Genomic DNA, 16,272 nt, shown 5'->3' on the forward strand with positions numbered 1-16,272 from the left:
TAAGAAAAAGGATCTCAACAAAAGCAGAACATGGGTTCCCAGACTGTGGAGGGAGGAAGAGGGGTTCAGGGGGAAAGGTTGGTAAAGAAAACTCAAATCTAAGAGGGGGTGCTTTGGTGTTCTCTAACCCGATAGGTTGGCATCGCTTCAAATATAACTAGAAGAGAATTTTCACATACTCACCACACACACACACACACACACACACACACACACACACACACAAAATAATAATGTTTGCAGTGACAGGCATGCTAATGATTCTGACTTGATCATGGTAGCATACATACATGCACCAAAGCAACACACTGCCTAATAAGTACATACAGTATTTATTAGATGCCAATTTAAAATCAAGGCAAACTAAAACAAACAACGAGCTAATGAGTTGAAAGTTTTGGTGTTAGGTCATGCCTTCAAGGAATACAAGGTAACAGCCGAGCTGTCTTTGGGGATCTGATTCAGCTACCCAACTATGGACTACTTAAATCTTCTGGCTGCCGTGCTCAGTTACCCCTGAGGACTTCATGCTTGCTGCTGCTCTTGGATACTGAGAACGTGTGGAAGCCATATGGAGAGAGTGACTTGTGCCTGGGAGCGAGGCTGTGGGAGATAAGTTGCTTAAACAATGAACTGATGGGAATTTTAACTCCTGATTTCTCTTTCTCTCTTCAAGAGCATGGACAGGCCTGAGTTCAGAAGCAATTCTGACCGTTTTTGACTGAGAGGATTCCTGTAAATATGACTCTTTTTACTCATAAATATTCCAAGAAAGGCAAAGAATTACCAGCTATAGGACTTGGATGGAAATGTTTCCTGTTTGCCCTCGAGGTAGATTAACTGAACTCTTCTTCTGCAGGACGTGTAATCAAGGTAAACACGGTCAAGGTAAACACAGTACCAGCGAGTCTTCTGGCCACCTCCTGGCCCTGGTTGTCCTCTCCTTCCCTCTGCATGCTTCCTTCACTCACTAGGGTCCTCTCTTTCCCTTCCGCTGCTCTGATTACCCACCTTGCTTTATGCAGGGAGTACATTATCACCCGCCCAACACACACACACAGACACACAGACACACAGACACACACAGACACACAGACACACACACACAGACACACACACACAGACACACACACACACACGCTGCTTCTTGCCCGCATCTTAGTTCCTCGTTTCTCTTTAGCTTGGTAGAAAACACTTCATAATTAAACTTAGAATGGTGAACAAGTTAGAAATACCAGACGTGGCTTGTTTAGTGCTAAGTTCTCATCAGTGGTGCTGTCATCCACACTGTAAATTTGGGGGAAATGCCACATACACACAGACACAGAGAGGCAGGCAGACAGACAGACAGACAGACAGACACACACACAGTGGTTAGATGACTTTTGATGTTTTCCCCCTAGTGCCACTTTCTCTGTTCTGATCCTCTTGAGTCTTAGCTCTGAATCAGAACATCTGGGGATTCTCTGGAACCTTCAGGAAGCCAGGAAGTCACACCAGGGCTGCTGAGGCAAGGCTAGGGAGCAGTGAAGATATAAAGAATACAATTTAATCAACCTGTTTTGTATCTCCTAATCCAACAAGTCATGTTTATGGGCTCTCGAGAGTGGTTTACTTTGCCATTAGAACCACCTCCCTCTTCTGCTATTAGACCTGTATGTATGGGCGCAGCAGACGTTGTCAGGACAAAACCTGCAATGAGGCTCATTCCCAGCACTTTCAACCTTAAGTTTCTCTCCAGCTTCTAAGGCTGGAGGTCTGTCATCTTCCAGCCCAGTCTTCCAGAGATCCGGGAAGACACTGACCCAAACTCTGTGGGCCATGCACTCATCACTTGTTTCAAGTACAACTTTTAGAATATCTTCTGTGCGGAGGTTTTTATTTCTTGTGTAATTCCTGGGTAAGTTATTCTAAGAAATCCCTTGAGCGTTTCCCAATAAACACACAGCATTTAGCTTCCAATAAGCTCATTTTATTATACTTCCTCGAGTTTGGTTCCTCTGGAGTCTGTAGAAAAGAATGACTAAAACCAGTGTGATTTCAAACACTAAGAAATAAAATAAGATATTTTTAATAGAACTATTATTTTCTTTTCTGGAACCCTATTGAATTTTTTTTTGTTTTAACTGTATATGTGTGTCTGTGTGGGTATATTTATATGTGTGGAGGGATCCACAGAGACTGGAAGAAGATGTCATATTTCTGCTGAGATGCCCAGTGTGGGTGCTGGCAACTGAACTGTGTTATCTTCAAGACCAGTATGCATCCTTAACTATTGAAGCATCTCCCTTGTCCTTCTGGGACCCTTCGAGTAAAAACAAAAGCCTCTGAGAGGACCTTTGATAATATCATTAAACATCCTTGCATATTCCACATGAAATCATCACAAAAACAGGTTTTATTATTATTTTTTTTTCTGGGTAAGAGAGTTTTGTACAAACAGGAGGACTTAAGTTCTATTTCCCAGAACTCATGTAAAAATCTTGGTGTGGCCAGAAGCGACTGTAACCCTAGAACTGGTGACAGGGTCGGGGAGAAAGGAGGGTACCTGCGGCTTGCTGTCCACTAGTCTTGCTCCAGGTTCAATGAGAAACCTATGTCAAGGGATAGGTCAGAAAGTAACCAAGTACACACTCCCATCCTCTCCTGGACTCCATGTGGGCACGTGTGTGCGTAACCACACATACCCATGCTCACATACAAGAGGCTTATTTCTTCGATTTAACTTCTCAAATCACAAACATTTCTATAAAGCAAGTTGGGACTAACTTTGGGAGGGACGTTTTTTTGCTGAAGTGTCTGAAACTCCATCAACAGCATGGCTTCCTTCCTGACTCCCAGGCACCGTGGTCTCTGTACTTGGAAGAAATGATTTATTGATGTTATTATCTACCAAGGACTTTCTTCTGTCATTGAGAGGTAAAGAACATATACATCTCAGGATGGAAAGCAAGGCCCCCTGTAGGCATTGCAGGCAGACTGTTGCTCATGAGTCAGTAAACCACTCCTGGGAGACACACTCTCCAGCTGTTCGCTTTACTGGCACAGAACCCAGAGAAAATGGTTCAGTCCTGTGAGAGCCAACTCTGACCTCAAACAGCTTCTTAACCTCTGTTGATTAAAAGTGTGAGGAGCATGGGTGATGTTGAAATTAAGCAGCCTCCTTGAGCTCTGATTGCCAACCAGAGCAAGAGGAAATTTAAAAAGAAACTATAATTAACTCTCTTACTACACATCTTTTTTTTTTTTTGCTTTCTTACAGGTGTTCCTTGTCAGTTCATTATTTCACATTATTATTATTATTACTATTATTATTACTATTATTATTATTGCAAAACAGTGTATTCTTAGGACTTTGAAGGCCAGTAGTTGATCAGGCAGTTCATTATCTTTCTTTCTTCCAAAGAAATTTCTGCTATACAGCAATGTTGAAATGACCACCATCAAAATATTTTTGAAATCTCTGTCTTCTTTCTTGCCTAGGCTCCTGCCGTGACTGCAGTGCCTCTTCAGCTGAACTGAGAATTCCAGTCTTCTGAATTCACTATGAATCCACTCATAGTTTTACTCTTCACCCTCGTTGTTTTTTACATCCCCATTTTCTTCAGAAGCACTGGAGACCTAAAACCATTCTAAAACAGCCAAAGCCCAACAGCGCATGTCAGAAGGGGAGAAGGGCCAATGTGGGCAGCTGGCTGGCCTGATCACAAACGTGTGGCATTTAAAATATAGAAATTGTTGTCATATCTGGATCAACAGTCAAGGAAATTTGGATTCTGAGGTATGGAAGAAATTATTTTCTTGAAGAAGAGAAGGCATATATAAGAGGAGGTTCTTTTGTTTTATTACTTTTGCTTTTCAGATTCCGAGGAAGATGCACTACGCAGCCATGGGAAACGTCAGTGTGGTCTCTGAGTTCGTCCTTCTTGGCCTGTCCGCTGATGCTCAGGTCCAAGCTGCACTCTGTGTGATTTTCCTTGTGATCTATGTCCTGACCCTGGCAGGGAACTCCGTGATTGTGCTAGCGATAATGGCTGATGCTCACCTCCGTTCACCTATGTACTTCTTTCTGGGTCACCTCTCATTCGTCGATCTTTCGTATTCTTCAGTCTCCGTGCCCAAGATGCTGGAAAACCTAATGTCTAAGACAAAAACAATCCCCGTGAAGGGCTGTCTGGCCCAGGCCTTCTTTGTGTTTGCCATTGGAGGCACCGAGGCCTTACTCCTTGCAGTAATGGCCTATGACCGATACGCAGCCATTTGCCGCCCTCTACTCTACGGCCAGATCATGAGCAGCTGGTTCTGTGAGGGGCTCGTGTGGGGATCCTGGGGATTGGCCATACTGAACTCACTCGTTAACACCCTCCTAGCTGGGAATTTGGACTTCTGCGACTATGGAACTATACACAGCTACAACTGTGAGATTCCTTCCCTCTTCCCTCTCTCCTGCTCGGATGTCTCCATGAATGCCAGTGTCTTGCTCTGGTCTTTTGTTGTACATGCCTCTGCAACTCTTCTTCTGGTTTTAGCGTCCTATGGCTGCATTTTCTCCACTATCCTGAACATGCGCTCCACCGCAGGCAGAAGCAAGGCTTTCTCCACCTGCTCCTCCCACCTCACTATAGTGATCTTCTACTTTGGGTCAGCCGGCCTGCGTTACACCATGCCGACCTCGGGCTCCCCCATGGAAATCATCTTCTCTTTGCAGTACAGTGTCATCACCCCCATGCTGAACCCCCTCATCTACAGCCTGAAGAACAAGGAGGTGACGACAGCTATCAGAAAAATGCTTGGAAAATGCTGGCGGCATTTTTAGTAAGTCGACCAAAAACACAGAGTGAGGAAAACACTTGAAGAACGGAGGTCATGAAGTGGAGAGATTTAATAGTGATGCCATTGGGGTTAATGCTATGTGAAAATACTGGGATTTTCCTCGAGAAATGCCACTTCCCTTGGTGGCCTTAAGGTCAATTCTGTTCAGAGACAAACCATTAAATATTTAACTCTTCTGAAGTGGCGTAAACAAGCAGCAAATAGAATTAATCAAACCTAGCTTCAATATAAAATATTTAGCTTTAATAAGGGGAAGAAGAGGGGAGCTTACAAAGCCAGGGTTCCAGCAAAGAGCAGCAAACAAAGAGAGGAGGCGGGGAGCACACCCGCCAGATTTATAGGTAAATATTGGCCTAAGGTGTACACGCCCTACAAACAAGGTGATTGGCTGGGGCTTCCCCTTCAGCATTTACGTATTTGTTTATTATTTTATCTGGGAGAGGACATTTCTTAGTTTGTCCCACCCCCCATACTTTCTATTTTCTTTTAGTAATAGGACCCGTTTTCCTTTGGGCAGAATTCCACTGTACCATTATATGTGTATCAGTGTCAAGTCCCTTTCACCAGGGGTGACCTTGGCACCCAGTGGGCTGATGATTCTTTTTTAGCTCTACTGCTGTCCCCTGAGTGTGGTCCATTGATTCAAAAGTGGCTCAGACTCCCCAGCTTCCTGTACCTGTGATCTTTTCTGTGTGACTTTGCAGCTTTCCCTATCTTATTTTCCTCCTCCACGGATACGAGGTGTATCATGACTGCCTTGATTTTATCTTCTAAATAATCTGTTTCAATGGCATAACTTACCAATTCACTGACTTTAACATACAGTTGGATCATTTCTTATTTTTAAAAATGGTATTGGGAAAGAATCGCTCTATACTGTGCTGAATTTCATAAAGGTATTTTGAGAACTGCAGGTATAGGAATAGAAGTCACCACTACAATCTTGAATAAAATATTTCTCTCCTAACACAAAGTTCCCATGGGCCTTTGACAATATATTTCTTTTCGGCTTCTGGCCCTTGGCAATCACAGATCAACCTTCAATGACTATAATTTTGTCTCTGCATGAATTTCACATAGATGCAGTAACAGTGTAAAGCAGATGTTTGTGTCTGCTTCCTTTCCTTCAGTGTGGGGATGCCGATCCACTCAATTATCCTATAATGTACGTACATGAGTAGACGTATCTGCGAAGGTGCATGTGGTCACCCACCTGGGTAAATACCTAGGGGAGGAGATCTGGGGTCAGAGTGATTGTAATGTCTGACTTTACAAGAAACTGCTTTGGTACTCTCAATACTGTCTGTGCAATGAATGTTCCCACAAGCAGCATATGAAGATCCTAGTTGCTCTCCAAATCCTTGCCAGTATTTGGCATTGAAAATATATTCTTTTTTAATTTTCACATTCAAGTAGACTCTAAAAAAGTTCAGTTTATACTTTAAAACCTCTCATAAAAGAAACCCTAAATCTACCTGACCTTACAGTGAATTTTAAACAAAATTTATAAGAAGAAATAATATAATTTTTAAATAAGACCTTCCAAAACACAGAAGAGCAGAAATACTCTCAGGTAACTCAGTGAGGTTCTGATACCAAAACCAGACAAAAAAAAACATATTCTGAGGGAAAAGTTTTCATTCTAGAATGTGAAAACAGGGTCTTTTCTTATAACTAGCATCACAACAATTATTTAATACAACATTTGCTCTTTTATGTGAATTTTGTCTTAAAGTAGAGCAGCTTCCATTTCTCTACACAGGAACATCCATTTTCAAAATTCCACTTTTGTTCTTATTGTTTGTTTACAAAATCTTTTGGGTCTGGGCAAACAAACATATCATCTTGTCTGTATAACTGACTCTTATTTTTACAGAACTTTTATGTTTGTTATCGTTAAAATGCAGTCATTCACAACAATCAAGAATCCCTATAAACAAAAGGATAAAAACAAAGCACATTAGAGACAAGATGCCTATATGGAAGAGAAAGTTACATGTAAAGAGCCATAGTGATGACAATATTCTATGATCAAAGACATGCTATTCAAGTTATCCCTCTGTATAACTTGGTATACAGAGGTGGCTTGGTAGTTAAAAGCACTGACCAATCAGGTTCTCTTCCCAGCTTCCATAACCACGTCTGTGACGTTAGTTTCAGGTGCCCTCTTCTTCCCTGCTCAGGGACCAGGCACACATGTAATGCACAGACATGCATTCAAGCAAACCATTCATTTATATAACATAAAAATAAATCTTAAAAAGAAAACAGAGCTAAAAAGGAATCTTGTTCAATACATATCAGTCCACCACATCCCTCTGTACACACAGTAAACTCAATTCAGCCACTAGCTGTATCACCTTAGGAAATGTGTCAGAGTTAAACAGACCAGGAAGACTTTAAAGATCACTGTGGCAGACTAGAGAGGCTCAACTCCAGTGGACCAAAGGCAGGAGAATTTTTAAACTGGGATGAGTTAGTAGAAAGGTTCAGAGATGTTGGCCCATGAGCTATATATATTGGGTCATTTCCGAGTTTTCAAGTGTTCTTCCCTGATTAGACCGTCTGTGTTTGCTATTCAGCGCCTCTGCTGTCAGAGACCTAGAGCTGGGAACACTTTCCTCCGCTGTGTTTTTAGTTTAGAGATGTTTTCTAGGTCCTTGAGGAAGACATCCCTGGATTGTAAAGTTGTCCAGAGGTCAAGACAGTATTTATACACAGTTCAAAGAGACAAGCAAGTAACTTATAAGTTCCGATTTTCCAAAGTAGAAAGGGAACTTAGAAGCAGGAGAGATGCTCAAGAGCTAACTAAAGGTGTTTTCTGCTGGTGTAGAGGACCAGAGTTTGGTTCTCAGAACCCACATTAGGATGGTCACAACTTCCTGTAACTCTAGCCTGACACCTCCTTCCGCCTTGTAGGGTATCCTCCTACAAGTACAAAGACACATATACACACATAAGAAAAATAAAATAAATATTTAAAAAAATACAGAGTAATTGGGGCTGGAGAGGTGGCTTGGTAGTTAAAAGCACTGACCAATCAGGTTCTCTTCCCAGCTTCCATAACCACGTCTGTGACGTTAGTTACAGGTGCCCTCTTCTTCCCTGCTCAGGGACCAGGCACACATGTAATACACAGACATGCATTCAAGCAAACCATTCATTTATATAACATAAAAATAAATCTTAAAAAGAAAACAGAGCTAAAAAGGAATCTTGTTCAATACATATCAGAAAATTACTAAGCTATTGAAGCCAAAGTAGCAAACATTCAAGAAATTTAAGATGTCAATTTACCTATCTCCTGGACATGCAAGCTCAGCTGGTAACTCATTGGTCACCCGCTGTAGTTACCCTTCTGAATTATTATACCTGAGAAGTCTGTTTATATAGCACCCTCGGAAAAATATTTAGAAAAAGAAAATCATGAAAAAAGACAATGGTGTGATTGCATTAGAAACACTCAGAGTCATTGTTCATGTGTTTCTATTCTAAGAATCAGTTTTTGTTGTTGATTTTGAGCACCACAAGATAAAGGAATCTCAAAGACGTCTTTGAACTCTTAACTTGGAAGTCTCCTGTCACGTCATCTTCATCTGATTTCTGTTGCTGCAACAGAAATATCTGAGACTTGGGAACTTACGAAGAAAAGAAGTATATTTAGGCTCTCTGTCCAAGCATGATGCTGGCAGTTCACCCCTTGGAATTCGTAGTGAAAACAGGGAGTGCAAGCATGTATGTGTAAAAGACAAAATAGGAGAACAGCCTCTGTCTGTAACAACTCACTCTAGTGGTGACTGATCCAGAGACATGAGAGCTAGAACTCCCACCACCAGGAGAACTAGCCCAGGTCAACGAGGAAGGCATTAGTCAGTCAAGACTGCTTCATTCCATGACTCAAACGCTATCCCCTAGACCTTTCCTCTCACCACTGCCAGACTGAAAGACTAAGGTTCCAATGTGCAAACTTTGAGGGTATGTGGGAAGTGGATGAAGGGATGAGTGTGTGTTGTTTGACACGGACATGGGCTGTGTCAAGAGTCCTCACACCCTTGGGATCGACAAGGCCTTCTCTCTGTCATGTGCAAGGGGTTGACCAAGTCTTTTCCTGGTCTGAGTACAATTGTTGATAGAGTGTACAGAAATTATCAGTCACAGCTTCCTCCTCCTGTATGACTACAGCCTGAGACCACATGCTATAGAGACCTCCTACCAAGTTCAGCTGAACTTGCCTTCTTGTTCAGTCATATATCATAAACCTACCTTTGTGTTCAGCCATGTACCATAAACCCACCTCCGTATTCAGGTATGTACCAGAAACCCGCCTCCATGTTCAGCCATATACTATAAACCCACCTCCTTGTTCATCTGTATGCCATAAAAACACCTTGTTTCAGAGACATAAAATAAACCCATTAAGTTTCCAGGCTGCTGGTGCATCTCCATCAGTGTGCATAGCCCACCTAGTCCCAACCTTTCTGACCTTGTCAGTCACACTAGTCAAGTCTAAAGTCATGCAGCTCAGAGCAAGGATACACACTAAAACCATAGCAAATGTGAATTAAGGTTTTTTCTTTATTATTTTTAGTTCAAACATTTTTCTTTTTTTTATTCCTTGTCTTTCAAATTATGCATCTCCATCCCATTCATTTCCCTGTCCTTCCCTTTGTATCTGCACTCTGCCCTTGAAACCTTCCCCACAAAATAAAATAAAATAAAATTTAAGAGAAAAAAGACCCAATCTTACCAAGAGCAATCTATAGATTCAATGCAATGTTCATCAAAATCCCAGCAAAATTCTTCAAAGACTTCGAAAAAATGGTACTCAACTTCATATGGAAAAACAAAAAACCCAGGATACCAAAAACAATCCTGTACAATAAAGGAACTTCTGGAGGCATCACAATCCCTGACTTCAAACTCTACTACAGAGCTACAGTACTGAAAACAGCCTGGTATGAGCATAAGAACAGACAGGATGACCAATGGAACTGAATAGAAGACCCTGATATCAATCCATATATCTTCTAACACCTGATATTTGACAAAGAAACAAAAAATATCAAATGGAAAAAAAGAAAGCATATTTGACAAGTGGTGCTGGCATAATTGGTTATCAACATGTAGAAGAATGAAAATAGACCCATATCTATCACCATGCACAAAACTCAAGTCCAAATGGATCAAAGACCTCAACATAAAGCCAGCCACACTGAACCTTACAGAAGAAAAAGTGGGAAGTACACTTGAATGCATTGGTACAGGAGACCACTTCCTAAATATAACCCCAGTAGCACAGACACTGAGAGAAACAATTAATAAATGGGACCTCCTTAAACTGAAAAGCTTCTGTAAAGCAAAGGACATGGTCAACAAGACAAAACAACAGTCTACAGAATGGGAAAAGATCTTCACCAACCCCACATCAGACAGAGGTCTGATCTCCAAAATATACAAAGAACTCAAGAAATTGGTCACCATAAGAACACATAATCCAATAAAAAAAATGGAGTAGAGACCTAAACAGAGAACTCTCAACAGAGCAATCTAAAATGGCTGAAAGACACTTAAGGAAATGTTCAAAATCCTTAGTCATCAGAGAAATGCAAATCAAAACAACTCTGAGATTTCATCTTCCACCTGTAAGAATGGCCAAGATCAAAAACACTGAAGAAAACTTATGCTGGAGAGGTTATGGGGAAAAGAGAACACTTCTGTATTGCTGGTGGAAATGCAAGCTGGTACAGCCCCTTTGGATGTCAGTGTGGCAATTTCTCAGAAAATTAGGAAACAATGTTCCTCAAGACCCAGTAATACCACTTTTGGGTCCACTTTTGGGTATATATCCAAAGGATGCTCAATCGTGCCACAAGGACATGTGCTCAATTATGTTCATAGCAGCATTGTTTGTCATAGCCAGAACGTGGAAACAACCTAAGTGCCTTTTGACTGAAGAATGGATAAGGAAAATGTGGTACATTTATAAAATGGAGTTCTTCACAGCAGAAAAAAATAACGACAGCTTGAATTTTGCAAGAAAATGGATGGAGCTAGAAAATATTATTTTGAGCGAGGTAACCCAGACACAGAAAGACAATTACCACATGTACTCACTCATAGGTGGTTTTTAAACATAAAACAAAGAAAACCAGTCTACAAATCACAATCCCAGAGAACTTAGACAACAATGCAGACACTAAGAGAGACTTATATAGATCTAATCTACATGGGAAGTAGAAAAAGACAAGATATCCTGAGTAAATTGGGAGCATGGGGACCTTGGGGAGTGTTGAAGGAGTGAGGGGAGAGACAGGAATGGGAGCAGAGAAAAATGTAGAGCTCAATAAAAATCAATAAAAAAAAGAAAAAAAAAAAAATTAAAAAAAAAAAAAAAAAGAGAGAAAAAAATGAGAGAGAAGGAAAATATCAATCTCGTCATGGAAGCTGTAGTGTGGCAGTCAGTCACACAGTAAACCCTCTTGTCCATATATCTTTACCTGAAAGTGTTCACTGCAGAGTCATTGGTCTGGTTTGAGGCCTCTGGTTTCTGCTACACTGTCGATGCTGGGCCCTCACTGGAACTCCTCTTGCTTATCCTGCTGTTGCCCTGAGTTGTGGAAATCCCGTAGCCTTGGGTCTGCAGGACAGGGTCCTTCATGTGCTCCAGCAAATCACAGATGGGGTGGATGTTGGGATTGGCCAACACATAACCCTGGTTCTGGGCCTGGGTAGTTGTCAGGTTGGCTCTCCCTTGTCCTCACCACCAGGATGAGTTCTCCTGTATTGTTCTGGTGGGTTAACCTCTTACAAACATGAGTAAGGGACAGGGCCCTGCTTCCATATCAAGGTTGGCTCTCCCATACCTGCTCCCCAGGGCCAGCTGTACTGTGTTGCCCAGCTGTGGTATAGGGGCCACTCTCTCGAGTGATATAGCTAATGAGGGGCAGGACCAGCTCTCCCATCAGCCTCAGGGAGGGAGGGCATCTCTCCCTGACTCACGCCTCCACATGATATGTGGGTAAACGGGACAGCTCTCCCATTACCTATCTCTCACAGCTTCAGGACTGGCTCATCCACACTGCCGCAATGGAGTTGGTTCTATTGTGCTGCCCTCAAGAGGTGCAGGGCCTGCTCTTTCAGGTGTTGCAACTGCGGGGTAACAGTGGCAGATCTCCCGCCCTTCCCATCTCAGGGCCAGCTCCCATCTGCTCATGATACCACTTGGCAGGTGAGTAATGGGGAGAGCTATCCCATGCTCACAACTTCTGGGCTGGCTCACCCACACTTTCATCAATGGGATATACTCTTTTGTGCTGTCCTTGCAAGGTGTAGGGCCTGCTCTCCTGAATATTGCAACTGGTGGCAGGCAGGGGCAGCTCTCCTGACCTTATGACCTCAGGGCCAGAGTTCATGTTTCTTCTTCCACCTACTGACAATTAGATAGACAAAGGAGGCACCTTACTAGAGAACAATAGTTGTGTTACTCTTTCCCTATGGAATAAGTCTTGTTGGCATACTCACTTCACAGACAGAGCACATGGAAAAGACAGGCATTAGGTCTGCCATGATGTGGTATCTATCTCATGCTAGCTCTTGGGACACTTTTCTCTTTCCTTTCCCTTAGTCTGTATTTTGTCTTTGAGATCATCTACAACTTGGCTCTCAAAGTGGAATTATTCCCACACTGCCTCCATTTCCTCCTCTTTGGTTTAGTCTTTATTTCTGTTTACTAATAAGAGCTAACTGCTTCCAAATAACTTTGTGGGGTAACAATTAATGGGAAAGAAGGGAACTAATAAGAGATGGGGTCATTTGAAATTCTTCTGTTGAGAATTCTCTGTTTAGATCTGTACCCCATTTTAATTGGATTATTTGATGTTTTGATGTCTAATTTCTTGAGGTCTTTATATATTTTGGACATCAGTCCTCTGTCTGATATGGGTTGGTGAAGATCTTTTCCCATCCAGTAAGCTGCCTTTTTGTCTTATTGACTATGTCCTTTGCTTTACAAAAGCTTCTCAGTTTCAGGAGGTCCCATTTATTTATTGTTGTTCTCAGTGTCTGTGCTACTGGTGTTATGTTCAGGAAGTGATCTCCTATGCCCATGCATTGAAGGCTACTTCCCACTTTTTCTTCTATTAGGTTCAGTGTGGTCAGAATTTCAAATGGTTGAAAGACACTTAAAGAAATGTTCAACATTTTTAGCCATCAGGGAAATGCAAATTAAAATGACTCTCAGACACAATATTACACCTGTCAGAATGGCTAAGATCAAAAACATCAATGATAGCTTATGCTGAAGAGGATGTGGAGTAAGGGAACACTATTCCACTGCTGGTGGAAATGCAAACTTGTATAACCACTCTAAAAAATCAGTACGGCGGTTTCTCAGAAAACTGGGAATCAACCTACCACAAAACCCAGCAATACCACTCTTGAGCATATACCCAAAGAATGCTCAATCATACTACAAGGACATTTGTTAAACTATGTTCATAGCAGCATTATTTGTAATATCCAGAACCTGGAAACAACCTAAATGCTCCTCAACTGAAGAATGAATAAAGAAAACATGACACATTTACACAATAGAGTACTACTCAGTGGGAAAAAAAACAATGGCATATCGAAATTTGCATGCAAATGGATAGAACTAGAAGAAACCATCCTGAGTGAGATAACCCAGACCCAGAAAGATGAACATGGTACGTACCCACCAATAGGTGAATACTAGCTGTAAAGCAAAAGATAAGGAGCCTATAGCCCATGACCCCAGAAAAGCTAAGTGACAAGTAGCATCCTAAGAGAAACATACATAGATTCCCCAGGGAAGAGGAAATAGACAAGATCTCCTGAGAAAACTGGGAGCATGGGAGTAGGGGGAGAAGAGAAGGTAGAAGGGGAGGAAGAGGAGATAAGAAGAGAGGGGAGGAGAACTAGAGGCAATGAGGTGGTTGAGATGGGAGGACAGAGATAGAGAATAAGAAAAGAGGTATCTTGATTGAAGGAGCCATTATGGGGCTAGGAAGAAACCTGGCACTGGAGAAATTCCCAGGAATCCACAAGGATGACCAGCTAAGACCCTAAGCAATAGCAAAGAGGGTGCCCAAACTGGCCTTGACCTGTAGTCAGATTGATGGTTATCTTAAATGTAACCATAGAACCTACATCCAGCAATTGATGGAAGCAGATGCAGAGAACTACAATGGAGCATTGGGCTGAGCTCCCAAAGTCCAGTTGAAGAAAGGGAGGAGTGGAAATACAAGTGAAAAGGTCAATAACCATAGCGGGGATAGCCACTGAAACAGCTTACCTGAGCAAATGACAGCCTTCCAACTCCGGGCGGATAGTGAGGGAACCAGCATAGGACCAAACTAGGCCCTCTGAATGTGGGTGGCAGTTGTATGGATGGGGCAGACTGTGGAGCCACTGGCAGGGATACCAGGATTTATCCCTACCAGGATGTATGTTCTAGCTGTTTGGAACCCGTTCTCTCTGGAGGGACACCTTGCTCAGTCTAGATCTAGCGGGGTGGGGGGATTGGTCCTTCCTCAAAGCAATGTGTTAGACTTTGTTGACTCCCCATGGAAGCTTTACCCTCTCTAAGGAGTGGATGGGAGATATTGTGGGGGGGGACAGTGAGGGAGCAGGAGAGGGGGTGAGAAATGGATTTAGTATGTAAAACGAGAAAAAATAGTTTTTTTAAAAAAATAAATTTAAAAAAGAGATGGGGCATAAGTATAAATAAAGTATATTATTTGCATGTGTAAAGACATTATAGTGATGAAAATGTTTTGTATGCCAGTGACAAGTAATAGTTTCCTGTTTTGGTGATAGTGATTGATCAGAATTCAGGCAATAAATAGAATAGACATCTAATAACAAGCAGCTGATAGTGTATGCTGAACCTTGCACATGAAATACCTGGGTAAATTATTAAAACCATGCAAATGATGTTGTACCACAGTCAATTTTTGTGTAAACAAGTTGAGATGAGGAAACGTTTAAAACCCAGTCAAGAAATACAGAAGATAAGTTATCAAAAAGCTGTTTTGAGTTCCCTGTGTCTCAGTGACCACCTCACCTGTCTCTCTGCAACTATGTTTTTAGATGTTATCTCATCTGAGAGATTGGAGTGCTTGTAGAAATACTTGCTTACAACTAGATTTTTAAAAATGACACCCATAGTTCATCACTTCTCCATGACAGTGTGGTTTCACACAAATAATACTTTGTTCCACATACTGACAGGTTCTGTTATCACAACCTAGAAAGTCAGCCAGAGATAAAAAGATAATGACCAGCTCCATGCGGACAATTCCAATAGGTGATGTGGTGGATTTTCTCTGGTTCTTTACCTTAGGCCAGATGGTTATGAACGACTAAATGACTCTTGAGAAAAGGTGGGCATCGAATACCATGTCTCTGACAAGCTGCTTTTCATTTCTAAGGCTGCAGGTCACATTAAAGGGAGAATATGAAGTGGGCCAGGACTGGAGTGTCAAGGGAAAGTGTTTTCTGAAGGACACTGGGACCTACACAAAATCATGCTATCTAGAGGAGAATTTGCTTTCTTGCACATATGCCAAACACAACTATTGCTGTTCATTCAAGGAGCAAAGCAAGCCAATGGCACCAGTGCTGGTCTCCCCACAGTGAGATAAGTGGGTATGACAATGTGGAGAGGGAAAAACTCATCTAGTGACTGCCGTTGGGCTTTCTGCTAAAGCTCCAAGACGAAGATAATGCATACCACTGGATCCTCCCTTTCAGAAAGTGTCCCTCAGCTACTCCTCTGTGTAGCAGAACTGGGCTACAAACAGGATGACCTCTGAGGAACCCTTCATTGAGTTATAATCTAATGATCGAAGAAGACCTCTCCCCACATGTTACTTCCTCTGTGAATATGAACTTTCCCCCAGATAAACAGCACCCTAAATATTTATTTGACCACCACAGTCAGCTTGGCAAAGGGGAACCAATGGGGAAAAACTACAAAAAAAAAAAAGTATTAAAGTCACACAGATTGACCATTATCATCCTTAGAACCAAAAGAGGCAAATGAGGAAACAAAACAAAAAAAAGACAACAAAATTGCCCAGAGCTTCTTAAAAAGAACTTACTCAAATCAGAATGCATGCATGCCAGCATTATAGTGTTTATCCAGTCAGAATGCACCTATGCTGTAGGAAATCCTACAGCCAGTAGTCTTTAAATTACCCACCTACTTGGGTGTGTTTATATATAAATGCTGGTATAAAGTAATAAATCAATAAACTTGAAAGTGGATAACTATATGTTTTTTCTTGGGTTCACCTTCTTCTTTAGCTTCTTTAGGTTCACCAGGTATACACTCCGTGACCTTTATTTACTAGGGAAGTAGATAAAATTGCCGGGGACAAAACAACAAAAAAAAGACAACAAAATTGCCCAGAGCTT

General features: G+C 41.8%; 1 protein-coding gene across 1 annotated transcript; it reads left to right on the forward strand.

Annotated features, from left to right (window-relative positions):
* Positions 1–3,889: 3,889 nt before the first annotated feature.
* LOC126495209 (olfactory receptor 8S1-like) lies at positions 3,890–4,816 on the forward strand. The gene has a single exon (XM_050132834.1). The coding sequence runs from the start codon at positions 3,890–3,892 to the stop codon at positions 4,814–4,816; it is 927 nt and encodes a 308-aa protein (XP_049988791.1).
* The last annotated feature ends 11,456 nt before the right edge of the window (positions 4,817–16,272 follow it).

The sequence above is a fragment of the Alexandromys fortis genome, unplaced genomic scaffold (genome assembly GCF_014885135.2).
Source record: "Alexandromys fortis isolate MF-2015 unplaced genomic scaffold, M_Fortis_MF-2015_v1.1 scaffold_449, whole genome shotgun sequence".
Taxonomy (NCBI): domain Eukaryota; kingdom Metazoa; phylum Chordata; class Mammalia; order Rodentia; family Cricetidae; genus Alexandromys; species Alexandromys fortis.